At 39.4% G+C, this 21,158-nt stretch overlaps 1 protein-coding gene across 1 annotated transcript; it reads left to right on the top strand.

The window, feature by feature from the left end:
- Positions 1-18,767: 18,767 nt before the first annotated feature.
- On the top strand, positions 18,768-19,901 carry SPZ1 (spermatogenic leucine zipper 1). The gene has a single exon (XM_045998934.1). The coding sequence runs from the start codon at positions 18,789-18,791 to the stop codon at positions 19,899-19,901; it is 1,113 nt and encodes a 370-aa protein (XP_045854890.1). The 5' UTR covers positions 18,768-18,788.
- Positions 19,902-21,158: the final 1,257 nt, after the last annotated feature.

Raw genomic sequence — 21,158 nt, 5'->3', positions numbered from 1 at the left:
CTGCTCTTTCTCTCTCTTTAAAATAAATAAATAAAACAAAATAAAATAAAAAAAGAAAACAACTGACTTTTAGTAAGAACAGTGAGATTTGTGGTGTGTTAAGTTGCTCCACTCTTGTCGTCCTCTCCCCAGCTGAAGAGTTGCCTCATGGCTTGAGCAGCTATGAAAACCAGTAATTGAGCAGCAATCATGGGGGCCAGAATAGGTTTGGAGCTCCCAAAAAAGCCCTAGCCCCAGTAGAATTGCCACTATTTATCTATCTAGAGGTTTCCAAAATGCTGCATTCTCAATACCTGTCTTTGCTTCACCTAAGAGCTCACAGTGTGAGAACAGCCCCATCCCTAAGGCATTTATCATAAAACTTTTAGCAGCAATTGTTTGATATTGCAGCTGCCTCAGGTGGCTATACCAGCTGGAGCTAAAGAGAAGTGGGACCAAGAAATTTAAATGGAAAAACTGGAGAAAGAGATATTCAGTGGTGGCTTTGAAAAGATAAGGCATATTCCTGGGAATCTAGAAAGCCATGTCTGTAGAAAGGACTGAGTACGCAACAAGAATGAAGTAGAAAATCAGGGAAGTTGGGGCCATGTAAGAAAAGGAAAATTAAGTCACAATTTACTGAATGCTTATTGAGTGCCAGCCAGATGCTGTGGTCAGATGCTTACAATATCCTGTGCCATGGGCACATATAATCACAACTCCCATGGAGCAGTTGAGGAAAACGGGGCTTTATAAGATTAGGTCACTAGCCAGGATTGCAGGGCTAGTATGTGGCTAAGCCGAGTTTTTTGTTTTGTTTTGTTTTCTTTTGTTTTGTTTTTGTTTTTGTTTTTGTTTTAAAGACTTGATTTATTTGACAGAGAGAGATCACAAGTAGGCAGAGAGGCAGGCAGAGAGAGAGGAGGAAGCAGGCTCCCTGCTGAGCAGAGAGCCTGATGCGGGACTCGATCCCAGCACCCTGGGATCATGATCTGAGCTGAAGGCAGAGGCTATAACCCACTGAGCCACCCAGGCGCCCTGGCTAAGCCGAGTTTTGAACTCAAGGCTCTCTGACTTCAAAGTTTGTTCTGGGCCTGGATGCCTAGAATGTCCAAGAGTGTAAAATGCTGCCGAGGGGACTAGTCAATAAAGATGTAAACTTGTCTTTTGGATTTCTCAGCAAGGAGATCTTTGAGGAACTTCTTGATGTTCTGGGGCAAGAAAGAAGATAGAGTCTAGGAGTTTGAAGAGGACCAGGGATAAGGAAATGGACGTGGTGTTCAGCTGTCTGCTTGGAAAGAGAAAAGAGGTAGGGCCTCAGCTGGAGGATGGGTGAGACTGCGATGTTCTTTTTTATTTTTTGGAGATTCAGCATATGTATACAGTACAATGTAGCCAGTAAAAAAAAAAAAAAAAAAAAAAGCCTGGTCTTTCAGGGGATAAAAGTCCTGGCATCCTAGGCCCAGAGGAGGTAAGGGAGAAAGGAGAGTGAGGACGTTAGGCCCAATAGGAAAGAGAAATCTCACATCTAGAGACAAGCTACTTGGGTTCTTCTTATTCTCCAGTCGACTTCATGGCTTGCCCTTTTTACTTTAGAGATAGAAGCTTGTCTTTAGTAATTAAGAAACAAGGCAGAATTTATGACCAAAAAACATCATATTGAAGAAATATTAATTATTTACATCATTCAAGTGCTCTGCAATTCTTCTAATGCCGTTATGTCATCATTAGTCTTATTAATTACCATAAAAGCATGCCAATATTAGGTTTATAGCATGTCATCTTGACAATCTGTCTGTCTTCACAGGATCCTAGGGACCCTCAGACACTATGCAGGAATTGGAAACTGCTTGATCTTACTGAGCAAGCAGTGAGTTCTAACTGAAAACCAGGATGAAGAAGTCTAGAGACAATGTACAGGCATGATGACTATACTTAATAATACTGTATTGAACTCCCAAAATATGCTAGGAGAATACATTTCAGGTGCACCAATCATGCACACAAAATGCTAACCATATTAACTTGACTAGCAATCATTTCATAGTAATAAGTTTATTAAGTATATATATAAAATTATTATGTGTACACCTTAAATAGATACAGTTTCTACTTAAAATACTATGAATAAAAATAAATGAAAAATAAACATTTTTCATATGAAATAAAAAAAATGAAATAAAAATAAATGAAAAATAAACAAATCTATTAAAAGTAAAAAAAAAAAAAAACCAGGGGCACCTGGGTGGCTCAGTGGGTTGAGCCGCTGCCTTCGGCTCGGGTCGTGGTCTCGGGGTCCTGGGATCGAGTCCCGCGTCGGGCTCTCTGCTTGGCGGGGAGCCTGCTTCCCTCTCTCTCTCTCTCTCTCTGCCTGCCTCTCTGTCTGCTTGTGATCTCTCTCTATCAAATAAATAAATAAATAATCTTTAAAAAAAAAAAAAAAACAGAGGAAGAACCCTACTGGCTCTTAAACTTGACTGCACATGGACATCTAATGAGGAGCTTTAAAAATTACCGATGTTGGGGAGGAGTCAAGATGGAGGAGAAGTAGCAGGCTGAGACTACATCAGGTAGCAGGAGATCAGCTAGATAGCTTATCTAAACATTGCAAACACCTACAAATCCAACGGGAGATCGAAGAGAAGAACAGCAATTCTAGAAACAGAAAATCAACCACTTTCTGAAAGGTAGGACTGGCGGAGAAGTGAATCCAAAATGACGGGAAGATAGACCACAGGGGGAGAGGCCGGCTCCTGGCAAGCGGCAGAGCAACAGAGCACAAAATCAGGACTTTTAAAAGTCTGTTCCACTGAGGGACATTGCTCCAGAGGCTAAACCGGGGTGAAGCCCACGCGAGGTCAGCGTGGCCCCAGGTCCCACAGGGTCACAGAAGGATCGGGGGTGTCGGAGTGTCACAGAACTCGCAGGTGTTAGAAGGGGGAAGCCGGCTACAGAGACAGAGCCGAGGACTGAACTCTCAGCTCGGGGTTACCTTGAACCGGTCGCAGGCTGGGTGAGCTCGGAGCACGGCTGGAGGCCGGGGATACGGGAGTGATTGGGCACTGTTCCTGGGGGCGCACTGAGGAGTGGGGCCCCGGGCTCTCGGCTCTCCGGGCCGGAGACTAGGAGGCCGCCATTTTCATTCCCGTCCTCCGGAATTCTACAGAAAGCGTTCAGGGAACAGAAGCTCCCGAAAGTGAACCCGAGTGGATTTCTTAGTCCGCCCCATCCCCCATAAGGGCGGTGTAATTCAGCCTCAGGCAAAGACACTTGAGAGTCACTACAACAGGCCCCTCCCCCAGAAGATCAACAAAAAATCCTCAAATTACTCAAAATTACTCAAGGAAAGCAGTTTCAATACCTAGGACAGCAGCGGAGTTCCAGAGGAGGAGAAAGCAAAGCGCAGAACTCATGGCTTTCTCCCCATGGTTCTTTAGTCTTGCCTTTATTTTAATTTTTTTTTCAAAATTTTTTTCTTTCTTTTTTCTTCTTCTGCCAAAGTTTTTAAACTTTTACCCTTTTCTTTTTTAACGTTTTTAACTAGTTTATCTAATATATATATACTTTTCTTTCTTTTTAATATTTTTTCTTTATTTGTTTTCTTTTTTAAATTTTTTTTCTTTTTTTTTTTTCTGAACCTCTTTTTATCCCCTTTCTCTCCCCCACGATTTGGGGTCTCTTCTGGTTTGATTAAAGCGCATTTTCCTGGGGTCTTTGCCACCCTTTTAGTATTTTACTTGCTCCTTCATATACTCTTATCTGGACAAAATGACAAGGCGGAAAAATTCACCAAAAAAGAAAGAACAAGAGGCAGTACTGAAGGCTAGGGACCTAATCAATACAGACATTGGTAATATGTCAGATCTAGAATTCAGAATGACGATTCTGAAGGTTCTAGCCGGGCTCAAAAAAGGCATGGAAGATATTAGAGAAACCCTCTCTGGAGATATAAAAGTCCTTTCTGGAGAAATAAAAGAACTAAAATGTAAACAAGTTGAAATAAAAAAAGCTATTAATGAGGTGCAATAAAAAATGGAGGCTCTCACTGCTAGGATAAATGAGGCAGAAGAAAGAATTAGTGATATAGAAGACGAAATGACAGAGAATAAAGAAGCTAAGCAAAAGAGGGACAAACAGCTACTGGACCATGAGGGGAGAATTCGAGAGATAAGTGACACCATAAGATGAAACAACATTAGAATAATTGGGATTCCAGAAGAAGAAAGAGAGAGGGGAGCAGAAGGTATATTGGAGAGAATTATTGGAGAGAATTTCCCTAAAATGGCAAAGCGAACAAGCATCAAAATCCAGGAGGTGCAGAAAACCCCCCTCAAAATCAACAAGAATAGACCACACCCTGTCACCTAATAGTAAAATTTACAAGTCTTAGTGACAAAGAGAAAATCCTGAAAGCAGCCCGGGAAAAGAAGTCTGTCACATACAATGGTAAAAATATTAGATTGGCAGCAGACTTATCCACAGAGACCTGGCAGGCCAGAAAGTGTTGGCATGATAGATTCAGAGCACTAAATGAGAAAAACATGCAGCCAAGAGTACTATATCCAACTAGGCTATCATTGAAAATAGAAGGAGAGATAAAAAGCTTTCAGGACAAACAAAAACTGAAATAATTTGCAAACACCAAACCAGCTCTACAGGAAATATTGAAAGGGATTCTCTAAGCAAAGAGAGAGCCTAAAAGTAGTAGTTCAGAAAGGTACAGAGACAATATACAGTAACAGTCACCTTATAGGCAATATAATGACACTAAATTAATATCTCTCAATAGTTACCCTGAATGTTAATGGGCTAAATGCCCCAATCAAAAGACACAGGGTATCAGAATGGATAAAAAACAAAACCCATCTATATGTTGCCTACAAGAAATTCATTTTAGATGTGAAGACACCTCCAGATTTAAAGTGAGGGGCTGGAAAACAACTTACCATGCTAATGGGCATCAGAAGAAAGCTGGGGTGGCAATCCTTATATCAGATCAATTAGATTTTAAGCCAAAGACTATAATAAGAGATGAGGAAGGACACTATATCATACTCAAAGGGTCTGTCCAACAAGAAGATCTAACAATTTTAAATATCTATGCCCCTAATGTGGGAGCAGCCAACTATATCAACCAATTAATAACAAAATCAAAGAAACACATCAATAATAATACAATAATAGTAGGGGACTTCAACACTCCCGTCACTGAAATGGACAGATCATCCAAGCAAAAGATCAACAAAGAAATAAAGGCCTTAAATGACACATTGGACCAGATGGACATCACAGATATATTCAAAACATTTCAGCCCAAAGCAACAGACACACAGTCTTCTCTAGTGCACATGGAACATTCTCCAGAATAGATCACATCCTGGGTCCTAAATCAGGTCTCAACCAGTATCAAAAGATTGGGATCATTCCCTGAATATTTTCAGACCACAATGCTCTGAAGCTAGAATTCAATCACAAGAGGAAATTTGGAAAGAACCCAAATACATGGAGACTAAAGAGCATCCTTCTAAAGAATGAATGGGTCAACCAGGAAATTAAAGAAGAATTGAGAAAATTCATGGAAACAAATGATAATGAAAACACACCAGTTCAAAATCTGTGGGACACAGCAAAGGCAGTCCTGAGAGGTAAATATATAGCGGTACAAGCCTTTCTCAAGAAAGAAGAAAGGTCTCAAGTACACAACCTAACCCTACACGTAAAGGAGCTGGAGAAAGAACAAGAAAGAAACCCTAAACCCAGCAGAAGAAGAGAAATCATAAAGATCAGAGCAAAAATCAATGAAATAGAAACCAAAAAACCAATAGAACAAATCAATGAAACTAGGAGCTGGTTCTTTGAAAGAATTAATAAGATTGATAAACCCCTGGCCTGACTTATCAAAAAGAAAAGAGAAAAGACCCAAATAAATAAAATCATGAATGAAAGAGGAGAGATCACAACTAACAACAAAGAAATACAGACAATTATAAGAACATACTATGAGCAACTCTAGGCCAACAAATTTGACAATCTGGAAGAAATGGATGCATTCCTAGAGACATATAAACTACCACAACTGAACCAGGAAGAAATAGAAAACCTGAACAGACCCATAACCAGTAAGAAGATTGAAACAGTCATCAAAAATCTCCAAACAAACAAAAGCCCAGGGCCAGACGGCTTCCCAGGGGATTTCTACCAAACATTTAAAGAAGAACTAATTCCTATTCTCCTGAAACTGTTCCAAAAAATAGAAATGGAAGGAAAACTTCCAAACTCATTTTATGAAGCCAGCATCACCTTGTTCCCAAAATCAGACAAGGATCCCACCAAAAAAGAGAACTACAGACCAATATCCTTGATGAACACAGATGCAAAAATTCTCACCAAAATACTAGCCAATAGGATTCAACAGTACATTAAAAGGATTATTCACCACGACCAAGTGGGATTTATTCCAGGACAGCAAATTTGGTTCAACATCCCACAAATCAATCAATGTGATACAACACATTAATAAAAGAAAGAACAAGAACCATATGATACTCTCAATAGATGCTGAAAAAGCATTTGACAAAGTACAGCAACACTTCCTGATCAAAACTCTTCAAAGTGTAGGGATAGAGGGCACATACCTCAATATTATCAAAGCCATCTATGAAAAACCCACCGCAAATATCATTCTCAATGGAGAAAAACTGAAAGCTTTTCCGCTAAGGTCAGGAACACGGCAGGGATGTCCATTATCACCACTGCTATTCAACATAGTACTAGAAGTCCTAGCCTCAGCAATCAGACAACAAAAAGAAATTAAAGGCATCCAAATCAGCAAAGAAGAAGTCAAACTATCACTCTTTGCAGATGATATGGTACTATATGTGGAAAACCCAAAAGACTCCACTCCAAATCTGCTGGAACTTGTACAGGAATTCAGTAAAGTGTCAGGATATAAAATCAATGCACAGAAATCAGTTGCATTTCTTTACACCAACAACAAGACAGAAGAAAGAGAAATTAAGGAGTCAATCCCATTTATAATTGCACCCAAACCTAACCAAAGAGGCTAAGAATCTATATGCAGAAAACTATAAAGTACTCATGAAAGAAATTGAGGAAGACACAAAGAAATGGAAAAATATTCCATGCTCCTGGATTAGAAGAATAAATATTGTGAAAATGTCTATGCTACCTAAAGCAATCTACACATTTAATGCAATCCCTATCAAAATACCATCCTTTTTTTTCAAAGAAATGGAACAAATAATCCTAAAATTTATATGGAACCAGAAAAGACCTCGAATAGCCAAAGGAATATTGAAAAAGAAAGCCAAAGTTGGTGGCATCACAATTCCAGACTTCAAGCTCTATTACAAAGCTGTCATCATCAAGACAGTATGGTACTGGTACAAAAACAGACACATAGATCAATGGAACAGAATAGAGAGCCCAGAAATAGACCTCAACTCTATGGTCAACTAATCTTCGACAAAGCAAGAAAGAACGTCCAATGGAAAAAGACAGCCTCTTCAATAATGGTGCTGGGAAAACTGGACAGCCACATTCAGAAAAATGAAATTGGACCATTTCCTTACACCATGCACAAAAATAGACTCCAAATGGATGAAGGACCTCAATGTGAGAAAGGAATCCATCAAAATCCTTGAGGAGAACACAGACAGCAACCTCTTCGACCTCAACCACAGCAACTTCTTCCTAGGAACATCACCAAAGGCAAGGGAAGCAAGGGCAAAAATGAACTATTGGGATTTCATCAAGATCAAAAGCTTTTGCACAGCAAAGGAAACAGTTAACAAAACCAAAAGACAACTGACAGAATGGGAAAAGATATTTGCAAACAACATATCAGATAAAGGGCTAGTGTCCAAAATCTATAAGGAACTTAGCAAACTCAACACCCAAAGAACAAATAATCCAATCAAGAAATGGGCAGAGGACATGAACAGACATTTCTGCAAAGAAGACATCCAGATGGCCAACAGACACATGAAAATGTGCTCCACATCACTCGGCATCAGGGACATACAAATCAAACCACAATGAGATATCACCTCACACCAGTCAGAATGGCTAAAATTAACAAGTCAGGAAATGACAGATGCTCGCGAGGATGCGGAGAAAGGGGAACCCTCCTACACTGTTGGTGGGAATGCAAGCTGGTGCAACCACTCTGGAAAACAGCATGGAGGTTCCTCAAAATGTTGAAAATAGAACTACCCTATGACCCAGCAATTGCACTACTGGGTATTTACCCTAAAGATACAAACGTAGTGATCCGAAGGGGCACGTGCACCCGAATATTTATAGCAGCAATGTCTACAATAGCCAAACTGTGGAAAGAACCTAGATGTCCATTAACAGATGAATGGATAAAGAAGATGTGGTATATATATACAATGGAATACTATGCAGCCATCAAAAGAAATGAAATCTTGCCATTTGCGACAACGTGGATGGAACTAGAGGGTATCATGCTTAGTGAAATAAGTCAATCGGAGAAAGACAACTGTCATATGATCTGCCTGATATGAGGACATGGAGATGCAACATGGGGGGTTAGGGGGGTAGGAGAAGAATAGATGAAACAAGATGGGATTGGGAGGGAGACAAACCATAAGTGTCTCTTAATCTCACAAAACAAACAGGGTTGCTGGGGGGATCAGGGTTGGGAGAGGAGGAGGGGGGTTATGGACATTGGGGAGGGTACGTGCTATGGTGAGTGCTGTGAAGTGTGTACCCCTGGTGATTCACAGACCTGGACCCCTGGGGATAAAAATACATTATATGTTTATAAAAAAATAAGAAATAAATACAAAATTAAAAAAAAAAGACGCATGCACCCCACAGAATCAACATAAGAGCCTATGTGTTGTTGCCTATTTAAGGAAACTTTAAGAGTAAAATCTGACTTTCCATTAAAGAAAAAAATTACTGATCTCTGGGTCCCAATCTACAGACTGTACTAAAGTTTAATTGTCCCAATAATATCTTTCAAAGGTAATTTTTTGAAAAAATTAAGGATCGCACATTGCATTTAGTTGTCATACTTTTTCGATGCCGTTTGAACAGGTCCTCAATCCTTCTTTGCTTTTATGATCTTACATTTCTGAAGAGTAAGTCCAGTTATTTTATAGAATGCCCCACAATTTTTGTTTTTCTGATGTTTCTCATGTTTAGTTTCAAAAGGTGCATTTATGGCCATGAATGCTACAAAAGCGATGTTGTGTCCTTCTCAGTCCATCCTGGAGGGGTAGGAAATTTTATTTGTCCTATTACTGGTGATATTAACTTTAATCACTTGGTTATGGTGGTGGCTGGCTCTTTCCTTCACTGAAAAGTTACTCTTTGTCCTCTTGCTATTAATAACTATCTTTAGGAAGATGCATGGAGATTATGTCAACATTGGGTTTCTACTCAAATTTTCACCAATTAGTTTTTCTTTTTTTAAAGAAGGATTATTTTTTTTTAAGATTTTATTTATTTATTTGACAGAGATGACAAGTAGGCAGAGAGGCAGGCAAAGGAGGGGCGGCGAAGAAGGATCCCTGATGAGCAGAGAGCCTGATATGAGGCTCCATCCCAGGACCTCGAGATCATGACCTGAGCAGAAGGCAGAGGCTTTAACCTGCTGAACTACTCAGGTGCCCCCACCCATTAGTTTTAATCACACATTGATGATCTTTGTTTGAAGCAACTGTTACTATAGTGGTCTAAATGGTGATTTTCTTTTTTTTTTCTTTTTTGTTCTTTTTAAAGATTTTATTTGTTTATTTGACAGACGGAGATCACAAGTAGACAGAGAAGCAGGCAGAGAGAGGAGGAAGCAGGCTTCCCGCTGAGCAGAGATCCTGATGCGGGGCTCCATCCCAGGACTTGGGATCATGACCTGAGCTGAAGGCAGAGGCTTTAACCTCTTTATTTACTCTTTATTTACACTTATCTATTTATACCACTTACCTATCATCTATCTATATTTGTATGGACTCATGGATTCTTATTTTAGTCTGTTGGTCATTTATGTTAATACCATTATTTATGTTGCACTCAACATCCCATATTTGACAGTGGGAACTCTTTCAAGCCAGCTCTGTGTCCTTTTGACATCTACACCTTTCAATGACACAGGGCTGAGAAGAAGACATAGAAATCAAGTGACACAAAAATTTCAATTTCATAATTAATTGAAATCACATTCTACCATATATCTCAGTGTTGCCAAGTAAGGAATTTGACTAACTTTTAAAAAATAACCTTTTTTATTTTTGAGTGAAATTTCAGATTTAGAGAAAAGTTGCAGGACGCCTGGGTGGCTCAGTCAGTTAAGTGTCTGACTCTTGATTTTGGCTCAGTTCATAATCACAGAGTCGTGACATTGAGTCCTATGTTGGTCTCTGCCCCGGATGTGGACCCTGCTTAAGATTTCCTCTCTCTCCCTCTACCTCTGCCCCTCCTTGCCTGCTCTCTCTCTCTCTCTCTCTCTCTCTCTCTGTCTCTGAAGAAAGAAAAAAAAAAGAAAGAAGAAAGGTTGCAAACAGTTCAGAGAGTTCCCGTACATCCCTCATCCAGATTCCTCTGTTGTTAACACCTTACCTCACAATGGCACTTTTACCATGACTGAGAAACCAACAATGGTGCATCACTGTTAACTAAAATTACCATTTCATTCAGATCTCACCATTTCCCCCTTGATGTCCTTCTTTCCAGAGTCACAGTCAGAATACTACATTATATTTAGTTATCATGTCTCCTAAGGCTCCTAAGGCTACTCTGGTCTGTGACATAAAATGCAAGGTTTTCCTTGCATTTTGTGACTGTGATAGTGTTGAAGAACTAGTCAGATATTTTGTGAATGTGCCTTGATTTGTTTTTTGCCTAATGTTTCCTCGTGGTTAGACTAGGGATGATGGGTTTGCAGGAGGAAGACCATAGAGATGAAGGTCCGTTCTCATTACATCAAGGGTACGTGATAGTGCCAGGACTCAGCACTGATGGTAACAGCCCAGAACAGTGTTTGCCAGGTTTCTTCAAAGTAAAGTTACTTTCTTTATTTTTTTTAAAGATTTTATTTATTTGTTTGACAGATAGAGATCACAAGTAGGCAGGGAGGCAGGCAGAGAGAGGGGGAAGCAGGCTCCCCACTGAGCAGAGAGCCCGATGCGGGGCTCGATCCCAGGACCGCGAGATCATGACCTGAGCCAAAGGCAGAGGCCTACACTCACTGAGCCACCCAGGCACCCTGTAAAGTTACTTTCATTCCCGCTGCCCATACTTTACTTTCTGGGGGCAAGTCATTAATCTTTGTCACAATCTGAATTTCATCCCTGTGTTCTTTGACCTCCTGATTGATTTTTAAAACTTTTTCATACATTAAAGTTTGCATTTTCTGCTGTAGGTTCTATGGGTTATGACAAATCCATAGAGTCATGTATCTACTCCCATACAGTTTAATTCTATTACCTAAAGAATACCCTGTGCTTTCCCTAGTTAACCCCTTCTTCTAATCCCTGGAATCCACTAATCTGTTTTCCACCCTACAGTTTTGCCTTTTCCGTAATATCTTATGAGCAGAATGATTCAATATAGAGTCTTTCCAGACTGGTTTTTTTTCCTTTTCTCAATTAACAAAATACATTTAAGATTCATCTATGTTATTGTGTGAATGAATAGTGTGCTCCTTCTCCTCTTACTGAATAGTTTCCCGTCATGTATATCAGAGTTTATCCATTCACTTATTCAAGGACATTTTGGTTGCTTCCAGTTTTGGGTGATTATGAATAAAGATGCTATAAACATTCATATGTAGGTTTTTGTGTAGACATAAATTTTCAAATCAGTTGGGTAAACACCTAAGAGCTTGATTGCTATGTTATTTTGATAAGTCCATGCTAACACTGTAAGAAACTGGGAAATTGTCTTCCAGAGTGTCTGTATTATTTTTGCATTCTCACCAGCAATGGTGAGACAGTACCCTTGTTCCAAATTCCTGACAGGAATTGTCAGGTTGTGTGTGTGTGTGTGTGTGTGTGTGTGTGTGTGTGTGTGTGGTGTTTTAATATTCTAATGTTATGTCATGGCATCTCATTGTTTTGCAATTTGTCTTCCCTAATGACAAATGATGTTCAGCATCTTTTTATATCCATGTCTTATTTGCCATCCTTATTCTCTTCTTTGCTAAAGTGCTTTGTTCAGATATTTTGTGCAGTTTTTAAATTGGGTTGTTTGTTTTCTTATCGCTGAGCTTTTAAATATATATAGTGGATATAGGTCTTTCATTGTATAAATGATTTACAAATACTTTCTCCCAGTCTGTGGCTTGTCATTTCATTCACTTCACAGTGTTTTTCACTGAATGAAAAGTTTAAATTTCCGAAATTCCAATTCATTAAACTTTAATTTCATGCATTATGTGTTACGCCCAACTTTTCACGTCCAAGAGACCACCAAGGAGCCAACACCAATGCAATCACACAAAGGTTTATGTGACAAGCTTAAGCTTGGGCCCAAGTATACCCAACACAGTGGAGTAGGGACTTGGACCCCGAACCAGATTACAGTCAGAGTTTTTAAAGGCAGAGTAGGGGTGGACTTGGCGGTGGGTGAGGACAAAGGGGATATTCAGAAGTGCTACCAGGGTAAAGAAGACTGTCAGGATATTGGAGGCCTGGTTATTATCAAGCCAAGGCCGTTTTTCCCTCTAATGAGGCACTAACATGAAGACAGTTGGGAGTTTCCTGGTGGAATGTCACATTTCTCCTATCAAGCGTCCTTGTTAGTGAGATTTAGCACTGGGACATTTGTAAACTGAGGGAGACTCCTGTCTTGAGGATTGTGATTTCTGCGAGTTAACTATTTGTTTTTCTTTTAGGGCAGCTAAGAGTGCCTGAGGAATGCCACACATGTTACCGAGGGGAGCAGGGGAAGAGGGTGTGCAAGGTGCCAGCTTTTGCTTTGTCAAGATGGCTGTACTTATGTCAGGGCTAGACTCGAGGTGGGTACAGCCTTGTTTTTCTTGGCCTCCACATACGCTTTGGTATTGTACTAAAAATTCATCACCAAATGCAGGGTACACAGATTTTTTTGTCTTCCTCCAGAAATTTCAGTTTTTACTTTTAAGTATGGGATCCATTTAGAATTAAAGTTTATAAGTTTTTATTTAAATTACAGTTAGTTAACATACAGTGTGATACTTGCTTCAGGTATGCAACATAGTGATTTGGCATTTCCATTCAACAGCCAGTGCTCATTGCAAGTGCATTCCTTAATCCCCAAAGAGTTACATTTTTTTTTGGCAAGATGTCAGGTATATGTCAAAGTTTATTGTTTTTTGCACATGGATATCCAATCTGTCCAGCACTATTTGTTCAATTGCCTTTGTATTTTTGATAACCATCAGTTGGCTGTATTTGTGTGGGTCCACTTCAGTGTTCTCTGTTGTGTTCTATTGATCTATGTGTCTGTCCCTTCACCAATACCACACTCTCTTGACTACTGTATCTGTAGAATCAGGTCATGTGATGGCACTTGAGTGGCTCGGTTCCTTAAGCATCTGCCTTTGGCTCACATCAAGATCTTGGAGTCCTGGGATGGAGCTGGTCATGGATCTCCCTGCTCAGTGAGGAGCCTGCTTCTTCCTCTGCCCTCACCATGGCCCACCCCGACTTGTGCTCTTTCTCTCTCAAATAAATAAAATCTTTAAAAAAAAAAAAAAATCAGGTCATATGAATCTTCCTACTGTGTTTTTCTTTTTCATAATTGTTTTGGTTATTTTGGATCCCTTGAATTTCTGTATGAATTTTAGGATCTGCTTGTCAATATCTGCCAAACAGGGAGCTGGGGTTTTGAAAGAGATTGTACTGACTTTGTAGATCAATTTGGGAAGTATTGCTATCTTAACAATGTCAAGTCTTCAAATCCATGAACATGAGAGTTTTTTTCTATTTATTTGGATCTTCTTTTTTTTCAAGGTTTTATTTGAGAGAGAGAGAATGAGAAAGAGAAAGAGCATGAGAAGGGGGAGGGTCAGAGGGAGAAGCAGACTCCCTAACTAGCAGGGAGCCTGACTCAGGACTCAGGACTCGATCCTGGGACTCCAGGATCATGACCTGAGCCAAAGGCAGTGGCTTAATCAACTGAGCCACCCAGGTGCCCTATTTGGATCTTCTTTAATTTCTTTCAACAATATTTTGCAGTTTTCAGAATTTAAGTTTTTTTGTTGTTATTTCTATATATAGCCAAATCTTATCCTTTGCTGTAATGTTCTATAAAGTCACTGCCAACATTGAATTAGCAAATACTAAACTATTGCTTCTGTGGGAAATATAAGGTTAGATTGTTGTGAAACTCTGTTCACATTTTTGCCCATCTGAAATGTCATTCATGTTACACAGGTTTGTTTGCCAAAACCTTGTAAAACAAGCCAGTCTCATCAGCTTTGAAAACGTGCTTTTCCACATGACCTCTTTCTCATGTAACACTTAGATATTTAAAAATTCTTCCACAGCCTCTAAATCTGCAGAACCTGCTTTTCCTGCTCATTTAACTCCAATCCCAGGTCTCATCAAATCTAGCTGTAACTCGGGGCAAATCACTTAGAACCAGCACTTTCAAATTCTGGGAGAAAAAAAGAAAACTGTGGATGAGACTATTTCTGCAGTATCATTAATTCTGAGTTGGATATTGAAAAGACTAAAAAAACAAACAACCCCCCCCCCCAGCGATTTCTGTGATGTTGAAAGCCAACAGCACCACCTGGTGGTCCAAGAAAAGAACCCGTGCAGAAGAACACGACTATACCTATCCAGTTATATCTGTGTTTAGCTTGTTTGAATAAAAATTTCACACTTTCAGATAATTTTTCCTCTAACTGACTAGATGCAAGTACGCTACTACATATAAAAGCAATCATACAAGTCATTATGTTTAAAATCACACCCTGCCTAGATTCCCTTGTGAGTATAACGATCTCTAATAGTCCGAATTATTCAGCTGTTGCTTTGGGTTCAAAACAAAATGCAACTACTGAACAACTAGAACAATTAGGCAAAATAAAAATATATTTTATCATACCACAAATTTTTCATCAAATTAAAATTATTCTTATGTATTTAGCAAGAAAATAAATTATAGTATTCAATTGTAAGCCCCCAAATAAAATAAATATCTCTATATATATAAATACGTATTTGAATGAATGAATGAATGAATGAATGAATAAGTAAATACAGGAAAAGAGACAGCTCTTCTTTACAAAATAATTCCAATCAACACATATAAAAGGAATGACAGAAATAGAAAATCACCATTAAATAGATCACCACTGTAATAATTGTTGCAGGAAAAAAATCCACCTCTGCACACTAAAATTATGTTGTATGGGCAAGAGTTTTAAAGAAACAGAACACTTCCATAGTGTTAAAAAATCTCTCTGTGATATTTGTTAATTACAAAGGGAAAGAGTAACTTTATGATGGATAAATCCAGCAGATACCACTTAATGAAGTGACCGAGGTTAACATTGCCAGGAGTAAGACCTATTGACAGCATGCACACGGAGATATGAGTTATGCTTTTGTTAAGGCAAACTGATTTTATTTTATTCTTTATTGATCTTTGTAATCATTTTTTTAAAAAGATTTTATTCATTTACTCATGAGAGAGAGAGAGATAGAGGGAGAAACAGTCTCCCAGCAGAGCAGGGAGCCAGCCACACAGCTCAGTCCCAGGGTCCCTGGGCAGACGCTTAACCAACTGAACCACCAAGCTGCCCTAAGGCAAACTGGTTTTAAAGAGAAAGAAAATTCTATACAAGTTTTCTTCTAATATTTTAGGAACAGCTTTTTGCATTTTAAAAAATGTTTTACTTTAATTCCAATAGAGTTAACATACACGTAATATTAGCTTCAGGTGTATGTTATGATAATTCAATACTTCCATACAACACCCAGTGCTCATCACAGCAAGCGTACTCTCTAATCCCCATCACCTGTTTCACCCATGCCCCCACTCACCTCCCCTCTGGCAATAATTTGTTCTCTGTAGTTAAGAGTCTGTTTCTTGGCTTGTCTCTCTCTCTCTCTCTCTGTCTTATTTTTTTTCCCCCTTGCTCGTTTGTTTTGTTTCTTAAATTCCACACATAAGTGAAATCATATGGTATTTGTCTTTCTCTGACTGACTCATTTCAGCATTTCTTTTTTATAAGTCATTAAACTACTAGAAACTTAGTGGACAACAATTGTAAGACAATCTAAATCTGTTTAATATTCATAGTTACCCACTGAGAATCTTGGTCAATAAAAAAAGAAAAAAGAAACTTCTCCAAATATCTTTTTTTTTAAGGCTTTATTTATTTATTTGTCAGAGAGTCAGAAAGGGTGAGAGAGAGCACAAGCTGGGGACAGAGGGAGAGGGAGAAGTCTCCCTACTGAGCAAGGAGCCAAAGGAGGGGGCTCAATCCCAGGACCGTGGGATCATGACCTGAACCAAAGGCAGACACTTAACTGACTGAGCCACCCACGCATCCCATTCCAGATATCTTTCAGCATCTACAGTAAACTCAAATTTCTATAAAATTAACAGAAACATTATTTGAAATTCATTTAACTTGTAAGGAGGAAGGAAATATTTAAATCCTCTTTTGAGGAAAAAAATTATCTCAGTCTCTTGAGCAAGCCATCTTTAAACCAGTTTCCTTAAAAATTAAAAGCTAAGATAGTATCAGATTTATGTCCAAAAGCATCAAAAGCCACTAGCACAATAATAAAAAATACATTAATTTTCAAGTAGCCATGAAACACAAATGAACACTGATAATTAAGGAGAAAAGATCAATTTCAAAAGGTAGAAATACTTTATTTTCTGATGACCATGCAATAAAGCTGGAAATTAATTACCAAATCAGGAAAAAAAACCAAAGAGCCCTTCCCTTTTTTTTTTTTTTTAAAGACTTTATTTTTTTGAAGGACAGAGATCACAAGTAGGCAGAGAGGCAGGCAGAGAAAGAGGAGGAAGTAGGCTCCCTGCTGAGCAGAGAGTATGATGGGGGCTGGATCCCAAGGACCCTGAAATCCCTGGGATTATGACCTGAGCCAAAGGCAGAGGCTTTAACCCGCTGAGCCACCCAGGCGCCCCCCTTCCCTTGTTTTGAAGGTTAAAACATTATCTTAAAGGATGGTTTGTGTCAAAGGGGAAATAGCAACAAAAGTTGGAACTTAAGACATAGAATGAAAACATAAGGGCAATTGCCAGTTTCTATGATATCAATGCATGAATTAGAAAATGTGCTCCTAGTTCAAATAGAAGAGAAAGACCAGCATGACTCTCTCCATGGCTCTGAGCCCAGCTGGTTGGAAGACGAGCATGAAGCTCAGGGAAATTTAAGGCACAATGAGTTGGTAGCAATGAAAGAAAAAAAAGCATACATTTCTTTTCTTTAAGGCAACACCCCCCTCCCCACAAAAAACCTTCTAGAGTTTTCCCTTAAGATTGGAAGCAAGCTTGTAGTTATTGAAGTGCTTGCTAGCAAGATTTTGAAGGCCAAGAAAAAGTCTCACTTAAGGAATGTTTTCTTTGACTTTAATATTCTCAAGGTCCTGACTCCTAAGGCAAAAAAGACATAGCCCATTACAGGATTTAGTTGTTGCTTTAGATAAATGATGCTACCTTTGACAAATTCTTGTGAAAAATAATGATTAAAATTTTATAGCACCTGTAAATGACTCAGGAGCAAGATTATAAGTCTGTCTTCAAAGATGCCTCTATTTGAAGCCAAGAAAAGTTCCACTTTGTAATTGTGTTAAGGAAGCATTCAGATATTCTTTTTTTACTGCACTGAAATATTTTCGAATGGAGTGATTTGACATTATTTCTCTAAACTCACAAAAACATGAAGCTCTTTTTGGTTCCATTTTGTGAGGACAACTTTCTTTTATGGCAACATGTCTTCTAGAATGGGAGCAATAAGGTTTCAGCTGCCATGGAAAGTCCAGGGAGGATTTCTCACACCGTGCACTCTGGTGGTAGAAAGAACATACTGCCGTTAAGTTTGGGGTTGTAAGTAGTGGAGATGTAGGGAAGTCATCAAATACAGTTAAAATGAGTTGAATAAAAACCTAGAAAAGTAGGGAGGGAAAGGACTGGCATAAATATCTTTCTGGGGTGATGGGCGCCTGGGTGGCTCAGTGGGTTAAGCCGCTGCCTTCGGCTCAGGTCATGATCTCAGGGTCCTGGGATCGAGCCCCACATCGGGCTCTCTGCTCAGCAGCGAGCCTGCTTTCCTCTCTCTCTCTCTGCCTGCCTCTCTGTCTACTTATGATCTCTCTCTGTCAAATAAATAAATAAAATCTTAAAAAAAAAAAAAGGATCTTTCTGGGGTGAAAAGTAGAAGTCGATCAATGTTGGTTTTGATTCATGGGTCACTGGGCAGGGGTTTAAGAGGCTTCCATTGTGACAAAAAGAAACAGAAGCTGGAGATAGGCTACAAGAGTTCAGTGACAGAATAAAGACCTGGTTGCTAGGGTCAGGAATAAACACCAGAAGCTTAGAGAAGGAGAGATGGAGTCCTAGCACCTGGTCCCCTTTCTCACCACCCCCAATCCTCTAGGTCATCTGAGATGTCACCTTCTACCTAAACATCATCTCCTTGGTTTCAGACCTTAACTGTGGTCTCTGACTTCTGCCTGGTTCCGCATTTTCTACCCATTTGCACGGAGGACCACCACCTTCTCTTCCTGGAATCTCTGAGATGTTTCTGCTTGCCACATGCTCTAATCACCAGTCCTGCTAACTCAGCTGAGATGGAAGCATCCACTCTCTCCAAAACTTTTAAGCCCACTCCTGATCTCAATCAAGAGTCTTCAAACTCTAGGATTATCTTTGCCTTATTTGAGATTGAATCACCTTCCTTTGTCTCCTGGGGTTCTTTCCCTTCTGTAAACAATAGTGGCCATCAAGCAGCTCAACAACAGACTACACGGAAATTTGAAAATCTCTTAAAAGAAATTAAAGAGCTAATTAAAAATGTGACAAGCTGTGATGAGGTCACAGAAGCAAAAGATTCATCTGAGGAAACCAGTACTTCTGAGAATGTATCAGAACTGAAAGAACAAATCAGAGAACTTGAGAAGGTAAACAAAGTATTATTGAACAACCTGCTTGGTAGTTCAGACCTAGAGAAAGAACAGAACACAAAAAATGAGGAGATGACCCTAGGACATCAGAACTGCAGGGACACGGGACCAGTTTTTAGAAGGGATTTGGTAAATTGTCCAGAAGAAAATAGAGCCCTTAAGGAAACTCGACTAAGTGAGGAAAAAGCAACATACAGATTCCCTCCTGTTCAAGAAGAAAACATCACACTTAGGAACAACATGGAGCAGTTACTGCAGGAAGCAGAACACTGGAATATGCAACACACTGAGCTCAGTGAACTGATAAGATCTTATCAGAAATCTCAGAAAGATATACAAGAAACTCGTACAGATAATGGAGTGCATTTCCAAACTCAACCAAATCACGACATGTCAGCTAAGCATGACCTGGAGGAACAAGTGAAGAAACTGGAACATGATACGTATTCATTGCATTTGATTGCAGCTTTGCTTGAAAATGAATGTCAGATCTTGCAGCAGAGAATAGAGCTTCTCAAGGAACTCCATGATCAGCAAGAGGGAACTCTGCAAGAGAAGCCAATTCAGATAAACTCTGAACAGGACAAAAAAACACAGATGCTATCAGAAGTAGAGCCAAAGCCAAAAATGCAAGAAAGAGAGGGTACATTGCCAAAAAAAGACAAATTCTACAGAGGCCTGGATGCTTCTAGTAAGAAAGCACTTAACAACCACCTCAATACTCATATTGCAAGAGGAGCTCTTGTGGAAAAAAAGAGACCAGCCAGCAGCCTATCTTAGAAAATATGAAAGGTAGAAGAAAAGGGAAGTCTTCAAAAACTCAGGCATACTCAATCATGAAACCTACGACAGAGCTATTGGTTCAACCAAGAGGGAGCTACAGAGCAAGAAGATTAACGCTTAACATTATTCATTATGTCAGTAGTTATGTAAGTTTGGTGTTTCATGACCATTAGTGTCAATATCCACTTCAGAATCTGTCATACAATTTCCTTCTTTTTGTAGTTATTAGAGATCCTATGACACTGTAACCAAGAGGGAGAAGTTACAGGTCCAATTAATAAAGATCTAAGTAAAAACTAGAATGAACAATGAAAAGCTTTTTTTCTTTAATCATTTACTGCGTAAAGGGAGTTCTGGGAGGAAAAAGTATATAACACATTAATTGTGAACCTTTAAAGCTCATGTTTTAAACGCATGTTTCTTTTCCCCTTTTTTTTTTTTTTTGTAAGATTTTATTTATTTATTTGGGAGAGAGAGCACCAGCAGGGCAGAGGCAGAGGGAGAGGGAGAAGCGGCTTCTCACTGAGCAGGGTCAGGGATCCTTCCGAGGACCCTGGGATCATGACCTAAGTTGAAGCCAGATGCTTGATGACTGAGTCACCCAGATGCCCCTCCTTTTCCTATTATCTCCTGAAGTCTGTGAAGTAGTGATGTAAAGAAGTAAAAAAAAGAAAGAAAGAAAGAAAGAAAGAAAGAAAGAAAGAAAGAAAGAAAATGCTGATAAACAACCGCAGAAGAGTTTTTGTTTTCCCCATTCTTTAGCACCTACTTTTCATAATACTCCTTCCTTGCTCCTCTAGTGAACAGTGGGCACATCAAGCAGTAGAGGCTCTTGGGGAAGGATACTTTTGCGGTTTAGAAGAATAGATGTAAATAGATTTTGTTCTGTGTTGGCAAAATTCCTCCCTTTTCTCCAGGTGGGGGCAGTAGAGTTACCCACGGGAAAGAGCAGTGTATCTTCCGTTAAGAATTGGACTCCTGGGTCGCCTGGGTGGCTCAGTGGGTTAAGCCGCTGCCTTCAGCTCAGGTCATGATCTCAGGGTCTTGGGATCGAGTCCCACATCGGGCTCTCTGCTCGGCTGCGAGCCTGCTTCTCTCTCTCTCTCTCTCTGCCTGCCTCTCTGTCTACTTATGGTCTCTCTCTGTCAAATAAATAAAATCTTAAAAAGAAAAAAAAGAACTGGACTCCTGATTCCAGAAAAAATACGGCAGATGCATTTCTTCTTATTCCTCCCATTAAGTATGCTCAAGACC

This window comes from Meles meles, chromosome 3, assembly GCF_922984935.1.
Source record: "Meles meles chromosome 3, mMelMel3.1 paternal haplotype, whole genome shotgun sequence".
NCBI classification, from domain to species: Eukaryota; Metazoa; Chordata; class Mammalia; order Carnivora; family Mustelidae; genus Meles; species Meles meles.
This window is presented reverse-complemented; position numbering and strand designations above follow the sequence as displayed.

What these genes read in the sequence shown, in the direction of transcription:
- SPZ1 (XM_045998934.1), top strand. Translation starts at nt 18,789, where the DNA reads ATGGAAGCATCCACTCTCTCCAAAACTTTTAAGCCCACTCCTGATCTC.